At 45.1% G+C, this 13990-nt stretch overlaps 2 protein-coding genes across 7 annotated transcripts in view; one reads left to right on the top strand and one right to left on the bottom strand.

The window, feature by feature from the left end:
- Positions 1–2945, bottom strand: part of LOC137534958 (oocyte zinc finger protein XlCOF8.4-like) — a 22723-nt gene extending 19778 nt beyond the window's left edge. Inside the window, exon 1 of the mRNA XM_068256699.1 lies at positions 2925–2945. The gene's annotated coding sequence lies outside the window, so the exon portion shown is untranslated. The remainder of the gene's footprint in view (positions 1–2924) is intronic.
- Positions 1–13990, top strand: part of LOC137534954 (zinc finger protein 436-like) — a 24379-nt gene extending 10389 nt beyond the window's left edge. For 4 of the 6 annotated variants that reach the window (XM_068256694.1, XM_068256693.1, XM_068256690.1 and 1 more), the window contains exons 2-7: positions 3286–3421; positions 6867–7046; positions 7177–7255; positions 8705–8802; positions 8892–9009; positions 12818–13990. In XM_068256694.1, the coding sequence (XP_068112795.1) occupies positions 3344–3421; positions 6867–7046; positions 7177–7255; positions 8705–8802; positions 8892–9009; positions 12818–13923 (1659 nt within the window). In that variant the 5' untranslated portion in view covers positions 3286–3343 and the 3' untranslated portion in view covers positions 13924–13990. Of the gene's footprint in view, positions 1–811; positions 849–3139; positions 3422–6866; positions 7047–7176; positions 7256–8704; positions 8803–8891; positions 9010–12817 lie in introns of those variants that run through there. The other 2 variants (XM_068256691.1, XM_068256695.1) reach the window with 2 other exon arrangements.

The following is a 13990-nucleotide window of genomic DNA, read 5'->3' as shown; positions in this document are numbered from 1 at the left end:
TCTTGATCGAAAAAAAAAGATTATTTTCCATCTTTCATTTGATTTGGTCGCATAAACGGGAAAATCCAACGTTTTTATTGTACAATGTATAGGCACAATTATTTTTACCATTTTTGTGTGACAGACTAGGTATGTGTGACTAGTATTCTGGTTGCATAATTAATAGGTCAGTGCTACATAACATTTTTGTTTTTCTTAACATCTTAGTAAGGGGGCTTTTAGGACCATTGTAGTCCCTTACACACTCCAATGAGTTCTGGGTCACCATGAGCTTGCTGGTTAGTCTGTACCTCTCGGTTTACAAGCCCTACTCCATAGAGCCAGATTAATCCATGCCATGCACTGATGAGGATCAAACAATCTGAAACAGTCTGTATGCATGTTGGATTATTATGGCTCTGTACAATTTAACAAGCTGACACATCATTGCATTCCAGCAATTCTGGAGGTGTGTTTAGCTTCTAAGGGTACAATGGTTAATTTGCATATATTCAGCAGTGGTGCTCTGGGAGACATCTCGAGCTCACTCCAACCTGAATTATCGCAAATTCTTTCTGTTTTAGGAAAGCAAATTTTTGTTTTTCTCTACATAACACAGGAATTACTAATAAACAACTTCCTCTAGAGTGCTAAGGCATAAATGAAATAGTGAAATAAGCACACAGGCTGTAAGTTCTTTAGTGATGTGCATGAAATGAATGAAGACACTGTAATTTGCCTCTGCACAAAACTGCTCCCTCTTCCCATTCTGCTCAAACTACAGTACCCAGAATGCCTCGCTGTCCCCTCCCACACTCCCTGCTAATGTCAGTGTGTCATCAAACAAAGCCTGAAGCACGGAGGGTGAGGTATGTAGCTGAGAGGCATGAGATCTGTTCCCTACATACACTCAGTGTATATGCCTGCCTCGCCATATACTGTGGGCCCCATGTCCCATGATCCAGCTGTCATGTCACCCCATTCCTTCTGCAATGCTGATCCATCCCATTCCATCACCACTATGGTGGGCAACATTCTGTACCCACCAAACCAGAGGTCTGCTTTTTTAAATACCCTATAAACAAATATCTTGATACCTGTAAAAAATGACAACCTGTCATTTATTGCCATAGAATTTTCATTCTATCGTTCATTGGTGCCAAACTGAGGACAACAGGCAAAACCAGCCACCTAGATAGTGTGTCCATTCTCATCGCTGGTACAGCATGAAGTGACACACAAGGACAGGATCGTGCCCCCCCCCAGCTGTAACATGCATAGTCCAGTACTACTGGCTCTTGGCACCAAATTCATCCTTACCCAGTGCCTATTCCCATCCTCTTCCTGAACCAGCAGCAGCTAATACATCATCCTCACCCAGTGCCTAATACTGACCTCATCCTGACCCAGTGCCTAACACTAACTTCATCATTACCCAGTGCTTAAAACTGACCTCATTCTTACCCAGCAACTAACACTGACCTCATCCTTAACCAGTAACTAACACTGGCCTCATCCTTACCCAGTAACTAACACTGGCCTCATCCTTACCCAGTGCTTAAAATTGACCTCATCCTTACCCAGCAACTAACACTGACCTCATCCTTACCCAGTAACTAACACTGACCTCATCCTTACCCAGTAACTAACACTGACCTCATCCTTACCCAGTAACTAACACTGACCTCATACTTACCCAGTAACTAACACTGACCTCATCCTTACCCAGTAACTAACACTGACCTCATCCTTACCCAGTGCCTAACACTGACCTCATCCTTACCCAGTGCCTAACACTAACCCCATTCTTATCCAGTGCCTGACACTAACCTCATCCTTACCCAGTGCCTAACACTGACCTCATTCTTACCCAGTGCCTAACACTAACCTCACCCTTACCCAGTGCCTAACACTAACCTCATCCTTACCCAGTGCCTAACACTAACCCCATTCTTATCCAGTGCTTAACACTAACCTCATCCTTACTTAGTGCCTAACACTGACCTCATCCTTACCCAGTAACTAACACTGACCTCATACTTACCCAGTAACTAACACTGACCTCATCCTTACCCAGTGCCTAACACTGACCTCATCCTTACCCAGTGCCTAACACTAACCCCATTCTTACCCAGTGCCTAACACTGACCTCATTCTTACCCAGTGCCTAACACTAACCTCATCCTTACCCAGTGCCTAACACTAACCTCATCCTTACCCAGTGCCTAACACTGACCTCATGCTTACCCAGTGCCTAACACTAACCCCATTCTTATCCAGTGCCTGACACTAACCCCATCCTTACCCAGTGCCTAACACTGACCTCATTTTTACCCAGTGCCTAAGACTAACTTCACCATTGCCTAGTGCCCAACACTAAATTCTCCTCACCCAGCAGTTAACACCAAACTCATCCTCACCCAGTGCCTAATACCAAATGCATAATTGCCTTCCCAGAGCAAACACCAATCTCTTCCTTGCCCAGTGCCTAACACAAAGCTAATCTTTTCCTTAACCATCACCATCCTCATCCTTGCCTGGCAACAATGTCATCCTCACCCAGTGTCCAATTACTAATCCATCTTCATCCAATACTTAGTCTCTATCTTATCTAAACTTAAAACTTCACCTAAACCTCTTCCTCCACCATGCTCTAAACTAGCCTTACTTTCATCTCATCCAAAATCTATTAACAACTTAATTCTGAAGCAAACATCTAACACCAACCTCACCCAGGGTCCAACTGCCACCCCATCTTCACCCAAACCTTAATTTAAACCTCATCCTCACCCAATACCAACCCCAATCTCCAACTGAATACCAACACTGCACCTTTCACAAGCCTTCCCACTCTCTACCCCTGATATATACGAATAGACCCAGACCCTAACCCAACACGATCAACAATGACAACAAACAGCTAACTAAAAGTGATGAAAACCGACATGGTTCTTGTACCAAGATCATCCACAGTGACTCTCCAGCACAGAAAAAGAACGATTCATAAGATGTCAGAGAGTGTTAGAGGCTGGTCTGTCCTGTGTAGTGGTGTCAACATCACATGTCTGTGACACTGGCCTCTGGAAAATTCCCACCCCCAGCCAGGCATCACATCGGTCCATGAGCAATAGCTGACATGCATCACAGGAGGTATGGTGACAAATGTCCTACAGAACAAATCACTGTCTGCTGAAAGGATTTTTTTATCACAGGGCACCTGGCTTTTTATATCTCCTGATAATAATAAACATGAGCAGGACCTAAATATTGTTTCAAGATTTTTAGTATTTCTCTTTGTACTTACAGGAGCCTCCAGGTCCCAACACCCCCATCCTCTGGGGATGCCACAATCCAAGTCTTGAAGATGGACAACACCCGAAGTCACGTGACTGAGAGGATATTAAACCTCACCCTGGAGATTATCTTCCTGCTGTCCGGAGAGGTGAGGAGGATTCTGGGAGGGTCTCACAATGTCACTTATCTCTGCTAATACTGTAGACCACAGGCTTGACCTAAGGGGCCCATACACTCAGCCGATTTTCTGGCCGACCGATCGATCGATTGCAAATCGGTTGGCCAATCGACCGATCGATGGCCGATTTCAATCGATTTGGATTTCCATCGAACTGGCAGGGTGGAAAATTTAGGTCGATCTGATGAGATTGCTTATCAGTTTGCATTGGCCTTAATGGAAATCTGATGGCAAAAAAATGCCATCAGATCGAATTTCAATAGATTTCAAACTGAAATCTATTTGAATTCTATCCTGGTAAAAAATGTTCTAAAAACGCATCAGATAGATCATCAGATGCATTTCTTATCTATCTGCTGCCAATCTGACGAGTGTATGGGCACCTTTACCCTTTGGGATGTTTTTGTGGCTTTTCTATTCACAGAACTGAATATTAAAAAAAGCCAAATTGTTTCACTTACCTGGGGCTTCTGCCAGCCCCGTCCTGTGCCCTCGCCGGTCCTCCACAATGCTTCATTCCTTCGCCAGGAAACTTGACCGGCAGCCTATTGGGCCAATCAAAGTGCGGTGATAATGTCCTTTAAAGTGATTGCACCCGCAGGGGCTCAGGGCAGGACGAGTCGAGCTTTCGTCATTGCCAATTAGGGATGATCAATGCGATGTAGATTTTTCCGAAATAATGCAAATTTTTATGCAAATGTAAGCAGTTTGAAAACGGACCAATCATTTTAAACCCAGGTTTAAATTGATTGGTCCATTTACAAGCTGCTTACATTTGCATAACATTTGCATCAACTCTTTGCATATCTGTGATCATACCTACTTGCTACGCTGCTCTGATAAGGCACACTAACTCTGATAAGGCACACTAACTCAGATAAGGCACATTAACTCTGATAAGGCACGTGTTACTCTGATAAGGCATGTGTTACTCTGATAAAGCATGTTAACTCTGATTAGGCACGCTATTTGTTATAGTGGATCAATCCCATTGTGTCTCTTCTGTTCTTTCTGGCAGTCACACGCTCTGTGCTTCCATTCCTCCTTCTCCTGATCACGTGACATGCCTCAGGAGCCAGAGGTATGCAGAATAGGGTGTATGGCTGTCAGAGAGATCATAGGCGCCCCCCCACGGTCGCTATAATTGCACCACTTACTTTGAGACTGTTCAATAAATGTTAAATACTAATGAGAAATTTGGCTGGCAACATAGACTACAACAACAATAATGAAACATTTGTAAAGTGCTTTTCTCCTGTAAGACCCAAAGAGCATAAGCTTGTCTCAGATCAGTACATAGTGGCGTGTACAGGGTGAAATGTTATGTGATCATAAATGCTGGACTAAACAGATAGCTTTTCAGCTTTGATTTAAATGTGTCCAGGATTGGAGTTGTGTTGCTTACGTTTGGCAAGGCATTCCACATGGTAGGGGCAGCATGACAGAAAGCTCTGTCTCCAAAGGTTTTTAGTTAGACTCTGGGGATGGTCAAATTATTGGATCCTTTTGATCTGGGGCTGTAGGAGGAGTGACGCAGTTGCAACAAATCCTTTAGGTATTCAGAGCCTAGACTGTGAATGCGCAGTAGCAAGGAGTTGCCCATGGACGAGCGGCTTTAACGCTTACTGTGCAGGCATGTCCATACTCGCCCGCACGCAGAATAGCTGCACTCACACACAGCGGGGAACGTGGCCACAATGACATATGTAACAAGCTCTTGTCATATATGTTTCGGGGTCCATTTACATCGCCTTTGGTCTCCAGGAGGATGTGAAAAGCTTCTGGAGGATCCAAGGGCGTCCTTCTTCATAGGTAAGTATCCGTAATTTAAATTCTGAAATTTATCACAGGCGGCAACATCTTTAGTACTGGCAGGTGATCCCTGAGGAACGTTTGTTTAGTGATAGTGTTTAAGCCATTAGAAAAGATCTCTGGTCTCCCAGAAAGAGCTGGTGGGGAGAATTCCGCATAATTAACAGCCCTAGGCTAAGCCTTAGGGGGAGGGCAGGCCTATGTACTAGTATACAGAAATATATAGTAGGCCTGAACAATTTTAGGAAAAAATGTAATTCAGCGATTTCTGTCTGAAATTGCGATTTCGATTCAATTCACGATGTCCTTCAAATCAAGCTTTGTTCCCCCTCTGTCCCCCCTTGCCTCTTTATGCCTCCTCTGGGTCTCTCTCTTGCCCCCTTTTTTTGTTCTGTACCCGCTCCGTTTCTTTCTGTGTCTCTCTCTGTGCCCGCTCTGTGTCTCTCTGTGCCTCCTCTGTCCCTCAAGCTGCATCAGTTCTGGACATAGCTTCCAGCACGAGTCCAGCGATGCCTGTCTATTCACTTCACTTCCTGCAGGCTCTAATGCACGGAATACTTCCTGTATGTCATGTGACATACAGCAACCCAGAGTTTTGCCAAGCACAAGAATCGGCAGACCGCGATAGAGAACGGACAGCGTTGGACTCGTGCGGAAGGTATGTCCAACGCTGCGGGCCGCACCGCCCGGAACTTTGGGGAAGTTTGAAGCCACTTCTTCACACTTCCCCCATGTGGAAATGACGTGATCGCGATAATTGCTGCTTTGACGATTCCGAAATTGTGATCTTGGTGATTGCGATTTCGGTTGAAATTCGATTTATTATTCAGGCCTAATATATAGAAAAAGAAAGTGTTTCTGATGCTGAAACCAGGATATGTATAATAAAGGTGGGTGTCCTGAATAATTTAACTATAGGATGTTACAGTTCCTCTTTAAAGCGGTATTGTCACCATAAAAATCTAATTTCAACAGCAACTGGTCTGAGTGTATTAAGTGATAAAGATGCTAATCCTGCATTCAAAACTTGCAAAACTTTTTCTGCTGTTATGGTTTGGAGTTATCACATACTTTAGGAGCACTGACCCTAGTGCCAAACAGTGCCAAAGAGTTGAATGCTGGGAGTCCTTTTTATCTATAATATATTCCTCCTCTTCCATTTATCTCCCTGCCTGGCTGCTTATCAGAACCACCATCTGATTACTTGTGTTTACAAGCAAGGCTGAGGTGATTCAGTGATTGGAGGATAAGACAGAGCAGTTCCTAGTATACACCTCAGTGGGAGTGTCTGAAGACTCTGGGAGGAGGGCAGCTAATGAATACACAATGAGCAAGAGAAGGGAGACGGGAAAACAAGAGTCAGGGAGGATATGATGTCAGCATGAGCTTGGCAAGATGGCCACTGCCTAGAATAGGATTTTCTGCTTTTTCTTTGTAAAATTCACAGAATTCATTACGTGGATAGCACCATACATCTGTTATAGGTGGTACATCTGTTTGAGGTAGAAGTAGTATTTATCTACTTATATATGTGTTTTTTATTTCTAGGTTAGCATGGGTGTCACTTGTTCTTTAATCCACACCCTCTCTTTCTCACCCTTAGGATTATATAATCATGAAAAAGTCAGGCGATTGCATCACTAGTGTGAAACGTCTGTCAGGAGGACAGTGCAAGAACGAGTCCTCTGCCAAGCTGTCGCAGTCACACTGCCTGACACCAGAGAAGAATAAAGAGAAGATCCTGCAACTGACCAGCCAGATCATAGAGCTCCTGACAGGGGAGGTGAGCGGTGCTGGGAATTATGGGACATTATCCAGTAACAGCAGGGGTCGTGTCTGGATGGTGACCGCAGCATTGTGTGTGTCAGGTTCCTATACGGTGTCAGGATGTCTCTCTCTGTGTCTTTCTATAGGGCTGGGGGTATCTAGACGATGGAAAGGATCTCTACAGGGATGTGAAGGCAGACAGCCACCGTACTGTCACTTCTCAAGGTAACCAGAGGAGGTGCTAGAGGTCCAACCAGATACCTCCCATCAGCTGATTACAGCGGACCTGAACCCAGAACTCCTCTCTGCTCTAAAAGATACACAACAGCATAATGACCTTCAAACAAAAAATGTTTCTTTTTTACAACTGATACAAATCCTAAAATAAATGTGCACTGTTTCTACTTCCTGATTCATGGAAGGAAACATGTTTTTTTACAGCCTGTGCTTTCAAATGAGCTTATCTGCTATCTCTGCCATGGCAGTCATGTGACACAGGAAGAGATCAAATTACAACTTGTGATTCGACACAAATGAGGGGGAATTAGACAGGCTAAACTGTCTACATACAGGGTGCATTTCTCTATGTTTTCCTTCTGCCCTGTGCAAGAGTTCAGGTCCACTTTAATACATGGAAGCATGGTCTAATTCCTTACAATAAGTAACATTGCTGCGACTGGAGGGCATCCTGGGCTATATCACATCATAGTGAGGGTTGATGTGAAATGTGTGCATAAGTGGCTATGTGATTGCAGTTACTGCAGCTACAGGGCACCCTAGGTTATATCAGATCTTAGGGCCCTTTTCCACTAGCGCAAAATCGCAAACCGCTAGCGATTTTACAATCGGTAGGGTTTGCTAAATAACATAGGAATCGCGGTAGGGTATTTCCACTACCGCGATTCGTTTTTGCCTGAAACGCGATCGCGGCGCGGAGCGATATTTGCCGCGATTTTGCTATGCAGTGCATAGCATAGCAAAATGCCACAAACGTCGGGAAATCGCCGGTAATTTTTTACCTTTTGCGATTCAGCAGTCGCTAGCGTTCAGCGTGAACGCTAGCGACTGCTAGTGGAAAAGGGCCCTTAGTGAGGGTTGATGTGAATAAGTGGCTGTGTGATTGCAGTTGCTTCAGCTAGAGGGCACCCTGGGTTATATCAGATCTTAGTGAGGGTTGCTAAGAATTGTGAGAATAAGTGGCTATGTGATTACAGTTGCTGCATCTGGATGGCACCCTGGGTTATATCAGATCTTAGTGAGGGTTGCTGAGAAATGGGTGATGAAGTGGCTGTGTGATGGCAGTTGCTGCAGCTGGAAGGCGGCCTGGGTCATATCAGATCATACTGAGGGTTGCTGAGAGATGTGTGAATTAGTGGCAGCATTCACAGCAAGAGGTTTTTTATTTTTCCAATAAGTAACTAATTAATCCAGCACAGTGTGAGTTTATTTTTGAAAGAATTTTTACTGTGTGTGTGGCAAAACTGCAGTCACACAACTGTAAATTTACTAACCTTTCAACAACCCCCACCATATTCCGATATGACCCAGACAAAGGCTGCAATCTTTTAGCACCAGTGCTGCATCACTGGAGATGCTTAGAGGGCTTAGAGGCCTTTGCGGATGCCTTCGTAAATCAGGTCCAATGTAATCAGTCTGTGTCTGTGTTTCCTACAGATGGATCCATTAACACAAACTCTCCAGAGAGATGTACAGTTCCTCTTTATTTCCGGGATTGTCCACAGGAAGATCCCTCCTCTCCCCTCAATTATCAGGTAGGTGGAGTTGAGCCACTCAGCTGTGAGGGAGTCCATCAGCGTTTCAAGATTGGCTGACTCGGGCGTTCATTGATTTGTCATTTTAGAATGAGCTTCTTCTGAACATTAAAGTGGAAGATATAGAGGAAGAAGAGGAGGAGGGGGCGTGTTCCCTGGCCTATCCACCATGCAAGACGGAAGAGACACCTGCAGACGCCAGCAGAGGTGAGCAACATGGAGTGCAGAGATCAATAAAGTAAAGAGATGAATAAAAAGATGAGATACATTAACATACGTCAAAGGACCACTATCATGAAAGAAATCAGAAATGTAAAATGATTGTGTATGCATATGTATAAAATATAATTTTTCCGTATATCGCTATCACGTACAATAGGCAGTAAAAAATTGGACTGATCTGACATAATTAGGACTAGTCCAAATCCTCATGGGTGATTGTCACGGTCTTCTTTATTTTCGAAAGCACACAAGGCTCGTTCACACTAGAGGCGCTTTTTGATTTTTTTTTTAAGAGCTAGCGATTTTCAAAATCGCCCTGAAAGCATTTGTACAATGAATGATTCTCTATGAGTTCACATCTGAGCGGTTCGTTTCCGATCCACTCAGGAAAGCGCTGCATGTACCATTTTTGAGGCGATTCTGCCTCAATGGAAGGTATAGGAAAAACACAAAACGCTCAAAAAATCACTTTGTGCAGCGATTGCATTTGCGTTTTTATGAATAAATACATTGTAATTATTATTTTCCGGGTCAAAGAGTTCACTTCCTGACTTGCATCAGGGAGTAAATTAAAGTAATGCAGATGAGAGGCAGCACTCCGTCTAATAGAAACAGTGCGATGTGCCACGGCTTATCCGGTCACCAAGCGAATCATCAAATGTAGAAACGTGAAGCCGGCACCATCCAAATTGTATCATGCTCTTTTATTTAAGATTCATAGCAGTCACAAAAACTGACATTTTAGGGCGCAGTCCTTTTCTCAAGTTGGTGACAGCCTAAATTGAACTCAACAGAATACACAATATATACCCCCACCCCCATTCAAAATGACCAATCCTGGGCTGCAAACAATGTGACAGCCAATCAGGTGTACCAGGACACTAAACGGACCTGATGGGGAACAGTTACATATGTGGAGGAGCCAATGAGGTAGAGGGACTCCCACCTGTGTATACAATCAGACCCATGAGGGAGCCAACCGTCCACCACGCAAGTCGTTGTCATCTGAGCCTGCCCCCTAAGGGGAAAGAGGCGAGCGCTTTGGTCCACTGGGCAGCTCCATGTGGCCATCGGACGTGACCACAACACAGGAAGGGGCAGGACGCGCGAGCCAGTGTGGAGCGCAGATGTAACAGCGCTCATCACACGCTCCAACGTCCACCTCCCCCGCCCAGACCCTGCCCGCCGAGGTGTTACCATGGCAACGACAAGCGCAGGGAGACGGAGCCCTCCCCCTGAAGCCCAAATGTAAACACACTGACGCGCTGTACCCGCGAGCCAAAGTCAGAGGGGAAAAAAGTTACAAAGTATAGACAATACATAAAGTGGCTACTAAAAAGGAGTAGTTATCCATCACTAGTCTGCAATCCACAAAAGAACAAGAGACCAAGTCACATAATTTACAAAACCATCTGTTACACATAATAATACAGAAACATATGGAGCAACAGCTCATAGCAGCAGCATCAAATCGTACTCTCTGTTTAGACCCCTGGGTTCCAAACAGTCAAGAGTTTTGATCCAGAATGCTTCCCTGTAAAGAAGCTTTTTTAATCTGCTCCCACCTCTTTTCATAGGTGGGATACCTTCAATGATTTGACAACGCAGCTGACTGACCTGGTGTCCACATTGGACAAAATATGCTGCCACAGATTGGTCAATTGACCAATTGCGGATCACAGACTTGTGCGCAGACAACCTGACCTTAAATTTAGTGGTAGTCTGACCAATGTAAATCAGTCCACATGGACATTTTAATAAATACACTACAAATGAAGAATTACAATTATAGCAGCCACGTATTGGGTATGTTTTACCTGTATAAGGGTGAACAAAAGTTGGACTTCTAATGACAGAGTGACAATGCATGCAGTTGAGGCATGGAAACATGCCTCTCCTGCCTGAACGATCTGGAGGTCTTACTAGGGCCCTCATCTCTGCGTGTACCAATCTGTCACGCAGAGTGGGCGCTCGTTTGTACGAAAGAAGGGGTGGCCTCTGAAATACACCCACAGATGGAAAAGAGTCAGACAGTATATGCCAATGTTTTTTTTAATACTTTTACCTATATGGTCTGACCATACATTATATTGTGACACAAATGGCACACGATTGTCACTGACTCTTCTCCCCCGCGAGTGTGGAGACTGTTCACATGCCTCTCTGCGTACATCTTCAATCAACTGAACAGGGTATTGTCTAGCAAGAAATTTGTTGGCCATGTCAGTAAATCTAGTTTCTCTTACAGCCTCATCTCCCACTATCCTACCAATGCGTAGAAATTGACTTTTAGGAATTGCTTTCCTAGTAGTAATAGGATGGAAGCTATCATAAGTTAAGACAGCATTACGGTCTGTCGGTTTGACATATGAATCTGTACATAATTTCCCATTGCAAAGGGAAACCATAGTATCCACAAAATTAATCTTGGCACTGTCACAATGGACAGTAAATTTGATAGCATCACATTGTTGATGTAGATAGGTCACAAACTCATCAAGGGTCGAATGCGCTTTAAAAAAAAGCACTTTTCACAAAACCGCAAAGCCCATCCAAGCGCCGGGAATAAAAAAAAAAATGCATCAAAAGCCAACCGCTAACGAGAACGGAACGCAATGTGATACAAGGACATCCGTTGCTCAGTCTAACTGCCAAAATATCATGCAAGTGAATAGGAAGGCCGGCTGCCATCCTGATAGAGATCCCTTCCTTAGGGCTCAGACACACTATAAGTGCTTTTCTGAGCACTTTCTAGCCATCAGAGCTTTCTGAGAGCTTTTTAAAAAATGCTCCCATTCAGTTACATAAAAGGATACCAGATGTCAACAGCTTTTTTCAGAAATGAATATTCAGTGGGTATGGGAGTATGAGCTAATGCTTACCGCTCCTTCCATTCCCCTCAGTCAGACACCGTTCTCCTGTAATTTTTCCCGCGTCTTCTCCGCAAGTAAGACAGCTCTACTGTTTTGTTAACCAGACATACTGCATGTGCATGTGCAGTATGTCCTTTCTGCTCCCCCGTGTCTGTGCATAATGAGGTAGCGATCAGCCTCTGTGGAGGTGAGTTGATTTGTCCCTTTGTCATGCTGATCCTCTGATGGTAATACTGTACTTTGAGTCACCAACCCACACCAATGCACTAACTGGGAAATACAGAGGGAATCAGAATTAGTTATTTGCACACTTATTTCACGAGTAACTTAGCAAAAGCATTCTGTCTAGAACATACATGTAAAACTCTGACCCGCGGGCCAAATCTGGCCCTCAGAGCCATTCAATTTGGCCCCCAAGTGGTTTCCTCACTTTGCATTATGTTTGGCCCACTCTAGACCACCAGGGAAGCTATATAGGAGGTAAAGCCCTAGATCACCAGGGAAGCCATATGAGGGAGGAGGGGGAAAGCACTAAACACTAGGGAACTGTATAGGGGAGAGTGGGGGCCTCTAGACACCAGGGAACTGTATAGGGGAGGGTGGACCACTAGACACCAGCGAACTGTATTGGGGTTGGGGGGGGGGGGGCATTAGACACCTGGGAACTTTATAAGGGATGGAGTTGGCCAATAGACATTACCGTTGGCCCGCAAGTAGGCCCCAGTGTACAATTTCGGCCCACTTTGTATTTGAGTTTGACACCCCTGGTCTAGAAGATGGACATGGCAGCAGACAATTTCAGAGTTCATCAATGGCAGCTTCTATATTTCTGTACTAAAAGGTTTTGGTGAAAGACATCACTGCTGACATTGTGCAGAATTGATGCAAAAAAACCTGACACCTGATTGTTGTCTTTCTAGCAGATGAACTCCATTTTGGGCACACCCCAGAGGAACATCTTTTCTTATCTTCAGACTGTAAAATGGAAGATCAGGCTCCTAATTCTTCAATACAAGCCTCGGTTACCCCAAATATTCCTTCAGGACCTCATAACATGGACAGTTTTCCTGGTCCTCCCGATATTGAGAATCCTTCTAATAAACATTGTACTGTTACCCCAAATATCTGTGCAGGACTTCAAGGTGCAGATAGGTCACTTGACGCTTCTAATCCAAAGACCCCTGCTGTTAATAAGCTAGGGGACAAAGCACCTCCATGTTTGGACTCTGATAAAAGTGTGATTCATACACAGCAGATCACGGTACTCGAGCGCCCTTTCTCATGTCCAGAGTGCGGTAAGCGTTTTGCTCAGAAGCCAGACCTGGAAGAGCACCAGAAGATGCACACCATCGAGCGACCCTTTCCCTGCTCAGAGTGCTGGAGGAGCTTCTCCCACAAGTCCGATCTTGTCCGCCACCGGCGCACCCACACGGGGGAGCGGCCGTTCATTTGTACGGAGTGCGGGAAGTGTTTTGCACAGAAGTCGGTCCTCAACCAGCACCACAGAGTCCACAACGGCGAGCGGCCCTTCTCATGCGACTACTGCGGCAAGTGTTTCAGCCAGAAGTCCATCCTGACAAAACACCTGAGGACTCACACAGGCGAGAGGCCCTTCCCCTGCCACGAGTGTGGCAAGTGCTTCTCACGCAAGTCCATCCTGGTGGCGCACCAACGCTTCCACTCTCAGGAGAAGCCGTTCCCATGTCCGGAGTGCGGGAAGTACTTTCGCCACAAGTCCCACCTGGCCGAGCACCGCAAGATCCACACGGGTGAGAAGCCTTTCGCCTGCACGGAATGTGGCAAGTGTTTCCGCTTCAAGTCAGACTTGGTTAGGCATCTGCGGATCCACTCGGGACTCAGGCCTTACCCTTGCCCAGAGTGCGGCAAATGCTTCAAGCACCGCTCAGATCTCACCATCCATCAGAGGATCCACAGGGACATCAAACCATATCCTTGCACCACCTGCGGCAAAACCTTTGCACAGAAGGCCAACCTCGTCAACCACCAGAGGAACAATGGTCACTGAAACTTCAGCAGAATGTTATTTGTAGGACCTTTTATTCAAAGATAAATACAACTCAACAGCACACACA

The sequence above is a fragment of the Hyperolius riggenbachi genome, chromosome 10, assembly GCF_040937935.1.
Source record: "Hyperolius riggenbachi isolate aHypRig1 chromosome 10, aHypRig1.pri, whole genome shotgun sequence".
NCBI classification, from domain to species: domain Eukaryota; kingdom Metazoa; phylum Chordata; class Amphibia; order Anura; family Hyperoliidae; genus Hyperolius; species Hyperolius riggenbachi.
This window is presented reverse-complemented; position numbering and strand designations above follow the sequence as displayed.